Raw genomic sequence first — 15981 nt, 5'->3', positions numbered from 1 at the left:
GAGGGACGCTGGGCCCCAGGGCTCTCCCCTATAACCCACACCATTCATCTGCGCCCCTACCCCCAAAATCTCCCTGCCACCCTCGAAGCCGCCTGGCCACACCCTCTGCAGGGCCCCAGGGCTCTCTGCCATAACCCACACCGTTCATCTGCGCCCTCACCCCCTCTAGAGCTCCCCACTCCCCCTTGGGGCCGCCTGACCACCCACCTCCTGGCAGACGAGACTCAGCGACACGATCCAGTCCAGGAGAGACACAACCAGCACCACGAGGTAGGCCAGCAGCCAGGGGTTCCTCCGGAACTGGGCCCACCCAATCAGGTAGCTCTGCAAGACAGACGGCGGCTCAGCGGGGGCAGCCGGTGCGAGGCCTGCACCGTGTGGACGCGGGGGTCGCTGGGCAGCCTTGGGGAGCCGCGTGGTCCCCACGTGACTCAGAGCAGGAAGCTGGGCGCCGGGTGGGCGGGAGGCCACACGCCTCGCCCAGCCTCCTCGTGACCACAGGCGCGGCACTGACCCGCTCCACCCAGTCCTCACAGCCGTCCTGCCTGTCCGGTCAGCACTGAGGCTTGTGCGTGGGGACAGTTCCAGAAACACCAGGAACCAGCGCAGTGGCCCAGGGGCCAGCCTTGGGAATGTGGGTTTGTCATCTGGGTGGCCGCCGCCTAACTTTCTATCACTGACCCCCCCAGAGGTCACCACTTGCAGATAAAACCCACCCTCTCTCCCACCTTCCAAGACTTCCCCAATGGACCGGCCACTCAAAAAAGGCCAATGAAAACTCACCAGTTTCAGTTCCAGGTTAAAACCCCCAGACCTCCTAACCACATTATAGGCTAAAAAAGGAGAAATAAGACACTGCCCGGGGCTCTTGGTCACACACGCACTGAGGCTCACCCATGCCCCTTGGGGTCAGACCACAGAGGCTGAACCGCCCCCGAAAGGGACCGCAGGCAGGGTGCAGCTGACTCAGCCCTGGACGTGCCCATGAGGGCTGGCGCAGTGGCGTCACCGCTGTTTATCAGAAGTGACGGGAGGCGTGGCCAGCAGCGGGGTCTCACTGCCGAGTCCCTGTGGCTCTGACGCCCTGACACAGCCCAGCTCGCACCCCGCCCCGGCTTCTGGAAAGATCCGGGTCACGGAAGCCAGGCTGGCACACTGGCTGGGCATCTGCCCCGCCCCCCACGCCGGCCCCTCCCCTCTTGGCCGGGGCAGTGAGGGCTGTGAAAAGCCCCCCTCCAGGGCCCGCTGTTCAGCAGGGGTCTCTCCCCAGGGTGGCACTGTGGACGCTCAGCCGCACCCTTGGCGGAAGGGTGAACCCGGGAAGCTGCGGCAGGGCGGGAGGGCAAGATGGGCGAGGTGGCCCCTCACCTTCACGGAGACGTCGGCCGCGAAGACCAGCAGGCAGAGCGCCTCGACGCCCTCGGTCAGGCCGCAGGGCGGCTCCCAGGGGGCCAGGCGGTAGCGCACGTCCGAGGTGCGCGTGAGCGAGGAAGGGGTCTCAACGAAGGCCAAAGCCAGGATCAAGAAAATGGTGACGCTCAGAATCCTGGAAAAGGAACCGAAACTGGTCAGAAGGCACGAACCAGCCACGCTCGGGGGCCCGGAGAGCAGACCAGCAGGCGGGATGCCTGGAAAGGGCAGGCGCCACGGGTCCGAAGGCCGGGCCACCTCCTGCTCTGGGGCCACCCGCGTGTGGTCAGACTACACACACCGAGTCCAAACTCAGGTGCCACGGCTGGCCGGAAGATTCTGGAAAGGAGCCCTCACCAGAGAGGGGCCCTTTCTGCCTCTGCTCCGGTAAGGAGGGGAGACAGCAGCTCCTCGTCCACCCCAGGGAGGGGAGCCTGCCTGCCCCCCGAAACCCCCCCCCCCGGCCCGGCCACAGGAGCCCCGTGGGGCGCGTGCCCGCTCACCACTGGCTGCTGCCGGAGTAGTACCGCCTGTAGAGCCACAGAGACCGGGCGTCCATGCGGTGGTTGATGGAGCGATACTGGAAGTGGAGGCCACACGGGGTGGTGAGGGTCCCCTCGGGGCTGCACCGCACAGCCAGCCCGTGCAGGGCAGCCCCTCACCCCACGACACGTCCACAGCGGGGGCACGACCCGGCGATCACAGAGTCCGCTCCACAGAGACTGGGGGCTCGTGGCCACCTAGCAGGGTCGCGCCCTCCCAAGCCACAAGGTTTCCCGGTAGAGGGAGAACACCCGAGGGCCGGACCCCGGGGCTAGCCGGTGGACGGACCCTGGCCTACTGGATGCACAGCTGTGCACACAGCTAGGTCTGCCCGTGAGGCTCTCCTCACTTCTGTGCAAGACCGACCCCGCCCCGCCTCAGCTGGTCACCCTCCAGGATGCCCCCAGCCTCATCCCTCACAGAGGGTACTGCCGGCTTCCACAGTCCATCTCCCTGATTAACCCGGGGTGTCGTCTGCAGGTGAAGGAAGGTCATGCCACCTCTGGGTATCTTTCAAAGAACCCAGAGCAGTACGGCACACGAAGGCCGGGGCAGATAGTGAACCGGCGAAATGAGTGGCCACGGACCCAGAAGGGCACCTGGCGCACGTCTCCTAAGGAGGGCTGGAGGGGACCAAGCCTTAAATCCCGGTCAGCACGGGGGCGACGACCGTACGGCCCAGCAACCGCAGCCTGGCCCCAGGATGGCAGGGGCGAAGGGGCCAGTGGGGCAGCGCCCGCCCAGCCCCACGAGCCCCAGGGCAAGCACAGGCCCACCCACCTGGATGGCGTCTTCGATGAGGACCACAGCCTGGTCCAAGCACAGATCCCGCCTGGCTGCGGCACCTGCGGGCAGAGGGGACATGGCAGGTGAGGACTGGGATCGGGAGACGATCGCCCAGCCCAGGACTCCTGGGGAAAGCAAGGCGAGGACCCGGATGCGACCTTCCGGAGGCTCTGGAATGAGATGCCTGCGCCCTGGCGGGGGGGTCAGGGTCTGAACGACAGGCTCCGGGCCCAGGACAGGAGCGGCCCCCACGGTGCCCATCACCCCTTGTCCGAGGGGTGTTAACAGCCACCCAGCTGGGCCCCCAAGGTGAGTGCTGGAGCCCCAGGGCCGGCGTGGCACACAGACTGTGTTGATCGCCCTCCCCACCCCGCCCCGCCGCGGGCCTCCGGGCGGCCTTTGTCAGGACACCGCGGCCCAGCTGCCTCAGCTGTGAGATGGGGTGGTGCTCCCAGCCAGCCCTCTGCCAAACAAGGGCACGGGTCTCACAGTGACACGCCACGTCTAGAAGCCCGAGGTGCTGTGTGACCTCCACCGGATACGGAGACCTAAGAAGGGCCTTCTGGGGTCATCGTGTCCCCCTAACTGCCCCCACCTCAGCTCGTGTCACGGGCCCACAGGGCCAGGGGGCCACAGCCGAGTCACCCCAAAGGCAGGAGCCAAGGGAGCCTTCGCCAACCAGACAGGGGCCCTCAGAGGCCAGGGAAGATCGACTACAAGGGGCCTTCGGGCAGGACGAGTCGGGCGGCTCCAACCTCAGCCCGGCACCCCAGGCCCCCCATCAGGGAGCTCTGGGCTGCGCACCTGGTCGGTCCCCTTGGCCGGGTGTGCTGCCTGCCGCCTGGTGAGCACGGGCGCCGCTCCGACTCTGCACGGGACCACTCCCTGACACAGGGGTGTGAGAAAGGCGTGAGGAGCTGTAGCCCAGGGCGACGGGGAAGCCCCCGGGAGAGGCCGCGGGGGGCGGGCAGGGTGCAGCCCAGGTACCCAGGACAGCAGAGCCGGCATGCAGCCCCCAGCAGTTCGCGGGGCTTTGAGACGAGCTGAACTGACCAGTCACCATTCCTATTGAAGACTCTGCTCTCACCTCTGGGCCCTGGAGGTCGGCAGCTGCCAAAACCACCCTTCACGGGTACCGGGAGGAGACAGAGAGGCAGAGATGTGCCCGGGAAAGGGGACGCTGGATGCCTGGGCAGAGCTCCAGACCACTGCCGACTCCTGTCTGCCGTCCCCAGGGAGGCTGTGCCACTGTCCTCTGGGACCGTGCAGCGGGGTCCAGGGACCAATGGGGGACATGGGGGACCATGGACAGAGACCGGGGACAGGACTGTGCCATCACCTTGCTGTGTCACCGAGAATAAGCACCATGTCCGTCAGCACCTTGGGGTCCCCCCACAGACAACCTCCACACTCAACCCCAGGGGCCCAGGCATTCCCCCGGGGCAGGCTCTGAGGGTGGCAACCGCTGCTTCCCCGGAAAGCCTCCCGGGCACGCTGCGATCTGAGGGCGCTCGGTTTTGCTCCCTGCTGCGTCCACTGAGCCCAGGCCGCCGCAGGGCCTGGCACACAGTGGCTGGGGACGCCTGTCGACCCACAGCCAAGGGGTACCCGGGGAGGCAGCACGGTCTGAGGGCCCTCATATCGTGAAAACCCAGGTGAGAGATGGAGCTCGGCCTGAGGGGACCCAAGGAGACAAGCTGCCTGCATAAGACGGGCAGCCAGAGGCCCCAGAGCTCGCTCCAGGACCCAGACTGGGGGCCGCTGAAGGGGCTCGCTCAACTACAGCCACCCGGCCCTCGAAGCGCCAGATCCCCCAGCGCCCTCCCGCCCTGTCCCCCTCTGCAGCAGCCTTCCACATGCACCTCATAGCTTCCCCTGGGTCCCCCCCACCCCAGGAGAGAGTCCACACTCCACCCGCCTCCTCCCCTGCCATCGCTTCCAGCCTGTGCCCTCCTCGACACTCACCCCGAACTTGGCTCCACCGAGGCCAAGCTCTCCAAAGCCTCCACACCCTTGCCCAGGCCCCGTCAGCCCTGCCAGGAGCACCATCCTGCAGCTTGGCAGTCTAGGAACTCATTGCCCCGGGGTGGGGCGCGGGGGGGTGGGCAACCACCTGTCCATACCCCCGTCTCCCCACTGGGCACACCAGGGTAGGATGTCAGAGTACAGGGGACAAGAGGGTTCAGAAACTGTGCCCCACGTCAGCCCTGCTCTGGTCCCCCTGCCCCAACATCCCAGAATAAATCCCCTCCCCCACTGGCTCCAGCTCCCCTCACCCCCTGGCTGGGCCCGTATGACGCTGGGCGAGTCCCCTCACCTCGCTGTGCCTCAGTTCCTGCAGCCCCTACACATCAGGAATGCCGCACAGGCTGAGCGGGCTGCTGCAGCTAGTGTGCTCCACACAGTAAGCCCTGCATCAGCACTTACTGTCAGTGTTCTTCTCACAGCCCCTTCCACAGCACAGCAATCCCTTGTCCTCTGACTTTTCCATAACCAGTAACAGGGTCATTCCCTGACCAGGAAGGGGAAGAGAAAACAACTATCCCCACCCTGAAGTCGTGGTCTGTGAGGAGGGGCTGCATCGGGACCTGACCACAGGGGCCCACTGGGGCCCGAGGGGCACCCAACAGCAGCCTTCCCCCACCTTTGCTCCTAGGACAGTCTGGCTGTAGGCCAGAGAGACCCTGAGTTCAGGGTCCTATCCAGCAGCCCTGCATGGGAGCTGGGGGTAACCTCAGTGAGGGTCCCCAGAGCCTGGCTATAGAGCCTGGCCAGGGGAATCCAGAACACAGGGTGTCTTGTCTGTGTTCACAGAAGCCCTCACCAAGGCCACAGTGTCGGGACAAAGAGCCCTCCCCAGAGTCCCCCCCGCACCAGCCACACTGCCTGCCCCAGTTCTTATCTGTGCAGTGAGGGTCTCATCTGCCTGGCTGTGCATTCTCCCGGGGCTGGACCTGCAATGATCACAGTTCTCTGCTCTGAACAGCTATCGGCACCAGTGAACACCAGCTCTGCCACCTGGCCGGGCACCTAGACCCTCCCTGAATCCTCACCAGGGCCCCCTTCAGGACACCCCTAGTGTCCACCTCTGTTTTACCAAGACTCAGAAAGGTTGGCATCATCGATTCAATGGACGTGAGTTTGAGCCAACTCCAGGAAGATGGTGAAGGACAGGGAAGCCTGGCGTGCTGCAGTCCATGGGGTCGGAAAGAGCCAGACACGACTGAGCGACTGAACAACCACAGAAAGGTTAGACCTGCCAAGGTCACACAGCCGGGCAGTGGCAGCACCAGAAAGGCACCTGGACCTCCAGACACAAAGTCTGCTCCCCCTGAACACCACCATATCCTATGTCCCTCTTCCGGGGCCCTGGGAGGCCTGGCTGGATGGAGAACTGTCCTGGGACAGGCTCTGAGATGGGCAGGTGGGCATGTTTCCTATCTCCGGTCAGGCACCCACCCCAGCAGTTGGGCACACGGCACAGACCCCTGCAAGCAGGAGCCCAGGAGGCCCCTTAAGGAGCACCCCGTGGAGGGCAGCAGAAGCCCCAGGGCTGTGAGCTCGCACCAGTTGTGGGCATTCTGGGGGTCTCAGCTTCCCCCTCCATAAAAGGAGGCTGAGGCCCTTCCCTCCCAAATCCAGCACCCAATGCCCCTGGGATCTGACAGGGACAGGCCTCCACCCTCCCAAGGCCTCCCCAGGAATAAGCAGTCTTTCTGCGGATAAACAGGAAGGGCAGGCCAGAGCTGCAGAGGGCAAAGGCAGGAAGCCGCCCGGGTTTGGGAAGCTTCACAGTTCACTCCCAGCTGGATTTCACCTCGGCCACTTCCTGGCTGTGTGACCTTGGGTAGGGGAACGCCCCTCTCTGTGCCTCACTTTCCCCGATAAGAACTGGAGAAAATGGAAGTACGTCCTCCTAGGAGTCACCAAGGCGATCCACGGAAAGTACGAGGCCCCGAGCCCACGGAGGGGACTGGGGGGTGCGGCGAGGGGGCGGGGCTGGCTGCTCCCGGGCTGAGCGAGGCCTCTCTGTCCAGCCGGTCGGTGGAGCAGGGCGAGACCACCACTCCCCCCAGCGACCCCGCGCCCCCAGCTCCATGCCCAGGCCGGGATCGAGGTCCGCAGGGCGCAGCCGCCCAGCCCTCCGCAAGGCCCGATCGGACCCCGGCCGGGGGAGGCGGGGCGCTCCCGCAGCGACAGCAGGGGCGCGACTCGGGCCGCGGGGACCCCGACGCGCCGCCCCCGCGCGGCCCAGCCCCTCCCCAGGCCGCGGCTCACCAGGGCTCTCTTGGACGCTGCTGCAAGCGGGTACGCCCCTTGGGCAGTCGCGGCCGCTGCCGCCGCGGGCCCGGCTCAGAAGGGGTTCCGATTCTTCCCGGGTGTCCGCCATAGGGTCTCCGCCTGCCACCCGGACCGCGCAGAGGCGCTAAACGCGAGCTCCACTGCGCAGGCGCAGTGCCCCTGCCCCGGGTTCGGGCGGAGGCGGGGACAGCACTGTGATGAAGGGGCGCCCCTTCCCACCAGCCAGTAAGGATGGAGAGCTTGCTCGTGGAGGCGGGACTTACCCGCCCACACGCCCCCTGGTGGGCGGGGCTCAACTTCCTGGTGGGCGGGGCTATAAAGGCCAAGAGGCAGGGAAAAGCGCGTTCTTAACGGGTGGTCCAGCCGGCTCAGTCCGCCCCAAGTGGGCACAGGTTAGGAATGCTCATTCTTGGGCCGGCTCGACCCGCCTTCATTGGAAGGACTGATGCTGAAGCTGAAACTGCAATACTTTGACCACCTGATGCCAAGAACTGACTCACTGGAAAAAACCCTGATGCTGGGAAAGATCGAAGGTGGGAGGAGAAGGGGAGGACAGAGGATGAGATGGTTGGATGGCATCACTGACTCAACAGACATAAGTTTGAGTAGGCTCTGGGAGTTGGTGATGGGCAGGGAAGCCTGGCGTGCTGCAGTCCATGGGGTTGCAAAGAGCCAGACACAACTGAATGGTACCTGATTAGCATCCTTAATTACATCAGCAAAATCTCTTTTGCCATCTAACCCACAACAACCACAAGCATAAAGGAGAGGGAGAGGTCATGGGACCCAAAATTCTGCCTCCCACAGAGTTCTGAAAGATCAATAAGAAAAAGATTAAATTCCCCATAGGTGGTGGCGTTCAGTCGTTAAGTCTTGTCTGATGCTTTGTGACCCCATGGACTGCAGCACACCAGGCTTCCCTGTCCTTCATTATCTAGAGTTTGCTCAAATTCCTGTGCATTGAAGTTGGTGATGCCATCCAACCACCTCATCTTCTGTCCCCCACTTTTCCTGCCCTCGATCTTTCCCAGCATCATGGTCATGGGAAAGGGGCAAAGGATAAGAATGAGAAGCTCACAAAAGAAAAAATATGAATAATGAATGCTTGAAGCAAAGCTCCACCTCATTAAAATAAAGATACACAAATTGCAATAACAATGAAATCAGTGAGCCCATCACTTGGCAAATATTTAAAAGATGATACAGTCCTGAAGGGCAAGACTGTGGTTATCCCAGGATGGTAGAGAAAAATCGCAGGATGTGTTTGTGGGTTTGGTTTGGGTTTTGTTGTTGTTTTTTTTAGTCAGTTTGTATCTTCAAACCTGGGAAAAAGTAAGATATTTTTATTATGAAAAAGCAAATAATAGATGTACACAGGTCTGAGCTTCCCTCTTGGCTCAGACAGTAAAGAATCTGCCTACAGTGCAGGAGACCCGGGTTTGTTCCCTGGGTCAGGAAGATCCCCCAGAGAAGGGAATGGTAACCCACTCCAGTGTTCTTGCCTGGAGAATCCCATGAATAGAGAAGTCTGGTGGGCTACAGTCCATGGAGTTACCAAGAGTCGAACACAACTAAGCAACGAACACTTTGCAAAAATGGCCCATCCCCCAAGCACTCGTCTTTATTGCAATTAAAGAATTCCTTTGGTGTTTATACAAACTCACGAGGCCACAGTGGAATGCAGTGCTGAGTAAGCATTTACGTGGACTTTTTGGTTCAAGAAAGGCTGGTCTGGATACTGAACACAGGGTTAACAGAAGGAGCTCTAGGAAAAGGGAAAATAGGAACAAGGCTTCTGAGATGCCAGTGTATGTCCTTGGTACAACCAAACTGTCCCTGGGGCGCAGACAGATGGCCTCTGGGCCATGTCCATTACTAGCTTTCAGTTAGTCGGTCAGCCTTATGCTTCAGGGTGACTGTGGGCAGAGCAAAGCCTAGGAGGGTCCTCTGGGTAGGCTGCTGGCAGTGCCATGTGTGGACCTCCTGGGAGGGGCAGGGCGAAGGCAGCAGTGCTGGCCTGGGAGTGAAACCAGAGAGACACCAGCCTGCTCTCGATGTGACTACTTCAGGCAAGTCATGGCCCTTCCGGGTGCCTCAGTTTCCTCTTCTATGAAATAGGATCGAAACAAAACCAAGACAGCTGTGAAGCTTTGCATTGGCCCTCAGGAGTCCCTGGGTACTCACAGCTCCCCGCCTCCCCACCCGTCAAAGGCAATGTAACCTTGGCTGAAGTCCAGCCCTTGGGTGAGCTGCCTCCTGCAAGTCTAGCCACTCTGTGAGGTTGACCAGGAGCCGTCACTCAGCCAGTCCTGCCCAGCACGTGTACTGAGCACCCACTGTGCCGCAGACATCAGGCTGGGTGCTAGGGTGCAGCAGTGAACAAAACAGCTGCTGGGGACGCTGACACTGTGACTGCTGCTCCTGCTGCTGGACTGTCTGAGGGCATGCCACACACCCCCTCTGCCTGGCTCCCCGTCTATAATGTGGGGAGAGACTTACAGCAGCCTCACGTGGCTGTTAGATTTCCCTGGTGGCTCAGATAGTAAAGAATTCGCCTCCAATGCAGGAGACCGGAATTCAATCCCTGTGTCAGGAAGATCCCCTGGAGAAGAAAATGGCAACCCACTCCAGTATTAGTGCCTGGAGAATCCCATGGACAGAGGAGCCTGGTGGGACACAATCGTTGGGATCACAAAGAGTTGGATGGACGCAGCTGAGCAACTATCATACACACGTGACTGTTGAGAAGGTTCAAGCAAGGTGACGCATGTCAGGCACCGGACAAAGTGGGGCGCTCAGTGACGAGGGCCAGCCAGCCCTCTGAGCTCCCTGTCTGTCTGTCCAATGGAGGAGGCCGACAGAAAAGGAAAAAAGGGTGCTGTGGCGGCATTCCCCAAGCTTGCAGGGAGGGAGGCAGACTCAGCGGGCTCTCTCACACCCCCCGCAAAAGGCCATGGGATGGGGAAACTGAGGCCAGAGGTGACAAACCTCGCCAGGGCCTCCTGCTATCTGTGGAAGAGGTTGTAGGAGGTCACCAGGCTTCTTACCAGCTCTGTCCGTGGGTCCTTCTGGTGCCCCAGACTGGGAAGCAAGCCTGCAGGAGACCCAGGGTGTCAACTGACACCTCTATCCCCATTTTCCTCTCTCCTTCCTCTTTCTGCCACGGACCTGCTGGCCCTCATCCTCAGCCTGATGCTGAGCAGGGCCCCGTGGGTCTCCTGTGCACAAATATCCCAATTTCATGTGCTGTTTATGGGCTTTCCTGGTGGCTCAGATGAAAAGAATCTGCCTGCAATGCAGAAGACACAAGTTTGATCCTTGAGTCAAGAAGATTCCCCTGAAGAAGGAAATGGCAACTCACTCCAGTATTCTTGCCTGGGAAATCCCAAAAGGCTCCTCAGTCCATGGGGTCACAAAGAGTCGGGCACAATTTAATGACTAAACAACAATTAACGACAAGCAATAAATGTTCCAATTTCACATGCTGCTTATGTGTTTCCTAAGACACATTCAATGAAATATGTATAATGGCTATCTACAGCTGCGTAACAACCCCAAAATGTCACATTTTAAAACCACGTCTGTTGTCTCCCAGCTTTTCCAAGACTGGAATCTGAAGGCAGCTTGGCTGGATGCCTCCCTGCATCTCTTGCAGGCTGTGATCAAGGTGCAGCAAAGGCTGCAGACATCTGCAGGGGCCTGGCTCATTCAGTGGCTATAGGCTGAGTTCAGTTCCTCAAGGGCTGGTGGACAAGAGTCTCAGTTCCCTGGCTGATGGCCTCTCCATAGGGTTGCCAATGACAGGGCAGCCGGCTTCATCAGGACAAGAAAGTGAGAAAAGTCAGAGAGGACTCACACGATGGAAATCGCCATCTTCTAGAACCTAATCTCGGAAGCAACACCCATCACTCCTACTGCATTCTGTTGGTTAGAACGAGTCACCAGATCCAGCCCACCTGAGTCCAGGAGCGCAGGACCCACTCGGGATGGAATGCAGACCGGAGAGTCAGGCCGCCCAAGAGGACAGGCCACATCAGACCAGGCCTGGGGCAGGGCCAAGGGGGGCTGGGCATGGGCCCAGGTGACCCTCCAAAGCCACAGAGCAGCAGCTTCTCCCCTGCAAACAAGGCCAACCCAGAGGAAGCCACAGGCAGTCACAGAATCCCTGGTTTGCAACGCAGACAAGAAAGCGCCTCCTTGTCATAAACTCCATTTCCTGCCCTGCACCTAGGCAAGAAAACAGACGCGAGAGTCAACAGGGGCCAGGGTCCTCCTGTCTCCAGCCACCCCCCCCCACACACACACACACATGCCGTGAATGAATGAGGACTCCACCCACCCTCCAAAGCTGCCTTTCCAGTGTGGCTCTTGTCGTCTGTGTCCCTTGGAACCTGCAGTGGAAGAAGGCGTCCTCTTGGTGGGGACAGCGACTTTGGGTCAGCCCAGGCATCCTTCATGCCATATCAGCGCCACTGTTAGAGGCTCACACTGTCAACAGAAAATTTTCTCTCCCACAGGTCACACCAAACTTGGTTTGAATGATAGAAATGCCCCCTCGACTTCTGTATGCATGCTTGCAGCCATGTTATTTTGGGCAACAAGTTCCATGTCTCATTCCCACATTGTTTCACAGAGAAATAATGGAAACTCTGCCCTAATGAAGCTGAAGCTCCAATACTTTGGCAGCCTGATGCGAAGAGCTGACTCACTGGAAAAGACCCTGATGCTGGGAAAGACTGAGGGCAGGAGGAAAAGGGGACCACAGAGGATGAGATGGTTGGATGGCATCACTGACTCAGTGGACATGAGTTTGAGCAAACTCGGGGAGATAGTGAAGGACAGGGAAGCCTGGTATGCTGCAGTCCATGGGTTCACAAAGAATCAGACGCAACTCAGAGACTGAACAGCAGCAAGAAATGGAGCTGCCCCGGGGAGGCCGCCAGGACATGGAGGAAACCCGAAAGGGGCCCAGACACCCTCCCAGCCTGGGGCTGTGACCAGCGCCCTGGGCCTGCTCCTGACACTGCTTGGCCACATCCATTTCCTTCCTGGATGCACCAGGCCAATGCTCACCACGGGGCTGGGCCTCCCCTGTCAGCTGCAGGAGCGGCAAGCAGACACCCGTGGTTTGTGCACGTGTGCGTGTGTGTGCTCAGCCACTCAGTCGCGTCCCACTCTACGACGCCATGCACTAGAGCCCACCAGGCTCCTCTGTCCATGGTTTATGTGCCCATAAAGCCAATGTAGCTTCATGGTTTAATTCATTCCGTCACTCATTCATCCATGCATCTATTGAGTGCCTTCTGCATGCCAGGGATCATTCCTGTTGATTGAATAAGACAAAAGCTGCTCTTCAGAACAGTTTCAAATGATTCCTAAAAGCACCCAGGAAGGGCTTCCCTGGTGGTTCAGTGGTTAAGACTCAGAACTTCCAAAGCAAGGGACACGGGTTCAATCCCTGTTCAGGAAACTAAGATCCCATACGCAAGTAAGGCAACACCCAAAACAAAAAAGCAAGTAGAAAAACATTTAAATCACCCATCCTCAAAGGGAAAATCATTCAACTCTGAATTCACATCCTTGTCCACAACCACCGTCCTGAGCTCAAGTAGTCCCAACCCCTTGCCAAGCCTCAGTCTCTATTTCCATAAAATGGAGGCAACGAGAGTGGCCACTCCCATTTGCAGAGACAAAGGACATTCAAAGGGACCTCAGACCCCATTCCTGCTCCTCCCCTGCCTCCCTCCTCCACCATCTCTGGGAGAAACGTAACTCAGTGTTTTAAGATCACAAAGAATTCTCAAGGCCCTTGTCATATTTCATTCCTGAAATGACCACCAAGATTAGCAAAGCAACGATCCTACCTTTGCACTTCGGGAAACTGAGGCTCAGAGAGGCCGCATGCTTTGTCTACAGCCACACAGTGAGTGAGGGCCTCAGTGGACATCAAGCCTGCCTGAGCCTGGGAAGAGAGTATGTCAGCTGAGCATGGGGCCAAAAGCCGGGGCGTTGGTGAGCAAGACATCATGTGTGCCCTGGGGACCAGCCCCTGGGAAAACCGTCTGCTTCCCAGGCTGGGCAGACTGCACTGGCTATTTTGAGTTCTCCCACACGTGACACAAACAGCAGGAATCTGGGGAGACCCGGGTCGTTGGTCGCGTTGGGAACTGAGAGGCTTGGGGTGGCAGCCAAGGGAAGGGTTGTGGGTGATGAGGGTCAGCAGGGCAGGGGCAGGAGGGCAGAGCCCAGAAGCCTTTGCAGTTAGGGTGCCTGCTGGAGAGAAGGCCCGTTGGGAACCTGAATGAGAGCCTGGGAGACAGGGGGCTGTGTCAGGCTGGGAGGAATCTGAGGCCTTTCCAGGGAAGCAAGCATACCCAGGTCCCCCTGGGCTGGGAGCCCAAGACAGAGTTTGGGCAGTGGGTTGGAACGATGATGCTTTTGAACTGTGGTGTTAGAGAAGACTCTTGAGAGTCCCTTGGACTGCAAGGAGATCCAACCAGTCTATCCTAAAGGAAATCAATCCTGAACATTCATTGGAAGGACTGATGCTGAAGCTGAAACTCCAATACTTTGGCCACTTGATGGGAAGAACTGACTCATTGGAAAAGACCCTGATGCTGGGAAAGATTAAGGGTGGGAGGAGAAGGGGACGACAGAGGATGAGATGGTTGGATGGCATCACCGACTTGATGGACATGGGTTTGAGCAGGCTCCAGGAGTTGGTGGGCATGTTGCGTTCTTAGCCATGTGGTTGCGTCTGACTCTTTTGGATCAGGTGGACTGTAGCCCGCCAGGCTTCTCTGTCCATGGGATTTTCCAGGCAAGAGCACTGGAGTGGGTTGCCATTTCTTCCTCCAGGGGATCTTCCTGACCCAGGGATCAAACCCAGGTCTCCTTTGTCTCCTGCATTGGTGAGCATATTCTTTACCACTGCCCCACCTGGGAAGCCCCCGCAAGGGCATATCATTTAGCCATAAAAAAGAACAAGGTGCTGACTCCTGACAATAATTATGCTAAGTGGAAGAATCAGATGCATAAGACCTTGTATTGTAGGATTCCATTCATGTGAGATGTCCAAGAGAGGCAAACCCACAGAGATGAGACAGGCAGGTTGGTGATTGCCAGGGCCTGGGGCAAGGGAGAATGGGGAGTGAGTGCTGATGGATAGGAGGTTTCTCTTGTGGGTGATGAGAGCATTCCGAAATTAGAGGGCGATAGTGGTTGCACAGCCTTGTGGACATACTAAAAACCACTGAATTGTATAGTTAAAGGGGTGAGTTTTATGGGGTGTGGGGGTGTGGGGGTGTGGTCAGTTGTGTCTGACTCTTTTCAACCCCATGAACTGTACTCTTCCAGGCTCCTCTGTACATGGGATTTTTATGGTAAGAAAATTCATTGAATCTGAATTCTGGGGACTTCCATGGTGGTACAGTGACTAAGACGCTATGCTCTTAGGGGTTCCATGCCTGGTCAGGGAACTAGATCCCACAGGCTGCAACTGAGTTTGCATGTCACAGCTGAAAGATCCTGCGTGCCACCACGATGACTGAAGATCCCACACACCTACACTCAGGCCCGGCTCAACTCAATAAATCAATTAATTAAAACATAACAAAGCAAAACAAACAAACAAAAATCTCGATTCTAAAAAACCTACACAGAGAGACCATCTTTACGTGAGACGGTCTGGGAGGGCCTCTGGGAGGAGGCAACGTTTTAGCTGGGGTCTGAAGGATGAGGAGGAGTTGGCCATGGGTCAGGGCAGGAGAGGGCATGGCATTTAAGCGGGGGCGACAGCGGGCTGAGGACAGTATGCTGGAGGGGAGGGGCCGAGGTAGAGCAAGGGGGCGGCAGCAGTCCCCACAGCGTCTGGCATCTAAGCTAAGGGGTAGCTTCTTCTGAGAGCAACAGGGTGCATCTGGAGGGTCTGAAGCTCAGGAGACAAACATGATGAGATTTATTCTTTTCAAGTGTGGTGGTTGGAAGGGGTGGATTAGAGGGGGAGGGGGCAGACACCTCCCCCGCACTGGAGACCACATGGCCTATAGGAATCCCTTGGGACTGGAAGTGACCCAGTACAAATATGTCTCAACCCCATGCTTTAAAAGGTAAGGTGAGCCGGAGACTGCAGGGCAGGGACGGAGCAGACACTGCAACCGCCTGGAAGCAGCCCAGACTTTGAACCTGCTGCCAGGCCAGCTGCCCAGGCTCCTCTTGGGGCGTGGGCCCAAGGGACAGAGGCCACCAGGACCAGGGAACCGGTCCCTGGACAGGGAGGGGCCAGGAGGCATCCAGGCTGAGGAGGGCAGGTCCTGCCAGGGATCTAAGCCAGGCCAGCGGACCTGGCAGGTCATAGTCAAGGTCTGTTCTGTGGGTGGTGGGGAAGTCCCCACACAACTCAGTAACATATGAGCTCCTCGGAGAGCTGGCAACGTTCCAGGCAGCCGGAGCTGGGAAGGAAACGTCTCTGCCCTTCAGAGCTGGCTGAGGGAGCCGCACTGGACCCATTCATCCCGCATCAAGCGGCTTCGGGACGTGTGCCTGTCCTCTGGCAGGGCTGCAGGGGAGGACTTCCTGGAGGAGGTGACATTTGAACGGGGCCCTGAAGATGATGGAAGTCCTCCAGGGACCAGCAAGTAGGGGGAACTCAAGAGCACAGAGGTTGGAAAAGGCCTGTATCCACCAGAGAACTGAGCAACTGGGAACCGCCCCAGCTGTCTGGGGCAGAGGTTAGAAAGTTGGGGGGACTCCTCCTAGAGAGTCATCACCCTGGGGTCTCTCTGCCAAGAGGCCCCTCCAGCTGGGCTGACCTGGATGGACCGGCGAGTCCGTAACTAGCCGGATCCCTCTGACTCCTGGCTCGGCTTGTCCACCTGCCTCTGCTCCCCGAGGCCCTTCCCCACGGGTGACCACAGAGGTGAGGGAACCCTGAATTTCTGC

The 15981-nt window shown here is 59.0% G+C and overlaps 1 protein-coding gene and 1 long non-coding RNA gene across 15 annotated transcripts in view; both read right to left on the bottom strand.

Moving 5' to 3' along the window:
- TPCN2 (two pore segment channel 2) overlaps window positions 1-7217 on the bottom strand; it is a 31543-nt gene extending 24326 nt beyond the window's left edge. For 4 of the 14 annotated variants that reach the window (XR_011251933.1, XR_011251932.1, XM_069566569.1 and 1 more), the window contains exons 1-6: window positions 7018-7191; window positions 3544-3624; window positions 2734-2798; window positions 1914-1990; window positions 1369-1546; window positions 208-324 (exon numbers count right to left, since the gene is read on the bottom strand). Coding sequence is in view for 6 of the 14 variants with exons in the window: in XM_069566569.1 (XP_069422670.1) it covers window positions 208-324; window positions 1369-1546; window positions 1914-1990; window positions 2734-2798; window positions 3544-3624; window positions 7018-7129 (630 nt within the window). In the remaining 8 variants the exon portion in view is untranslated. Of the gene's footprint in view, window positions 1-207; window positions 325-1368; window positions 1547-1913; window positions 1991-2733; window positions 2799-3543; window positions 3625-7017 lie in introns of all 14 variants that reach the window. The other 10 variants (XR_011251934.1, XR_011251931.1, XM_069566567.1 and 7 more) reach the window with 5 other exon arrangements.
- A 1422-nt stretch (window positions 7218-8639) lies between these two features.
- LOC138426626 (uncharacterized) lies at window positions 8640-12992 on the bottom strand. Its single transcript, XR_011251717.1, has 2 exons — window positions 12906-12992; window positions 8640-11268 (listed from the first exon to the last, which is right to left on the bottom strand). It is a non-coding gene; the product is annotated as an uncharacterized lncRNA (long non-coding RNA).
- Window positions 12993-15981: the final 2989 nt, after the last annotated feature.

This window comes from Ovis canadensis, chromosome 21 (genome assembly GCF_042477335.2).
Source record: "Ovis canadensis isolate MfBH-ARS-UI-01 breed Bighorn chromosome 21, ARS-UI_OviCan_v2, whole genome shotgun sequence".
Classification (NCBI taxonomy): Eukaryota; Metazoa; Chordata; class Mammalia; order Artiodactyla; family Bovidae; genus Ovis; species Ovis canadensis.
Note: the sequence above shows the minus strand (reverse complement) of the source record. Positions and strands in the feature narration are given on the sequence as shown.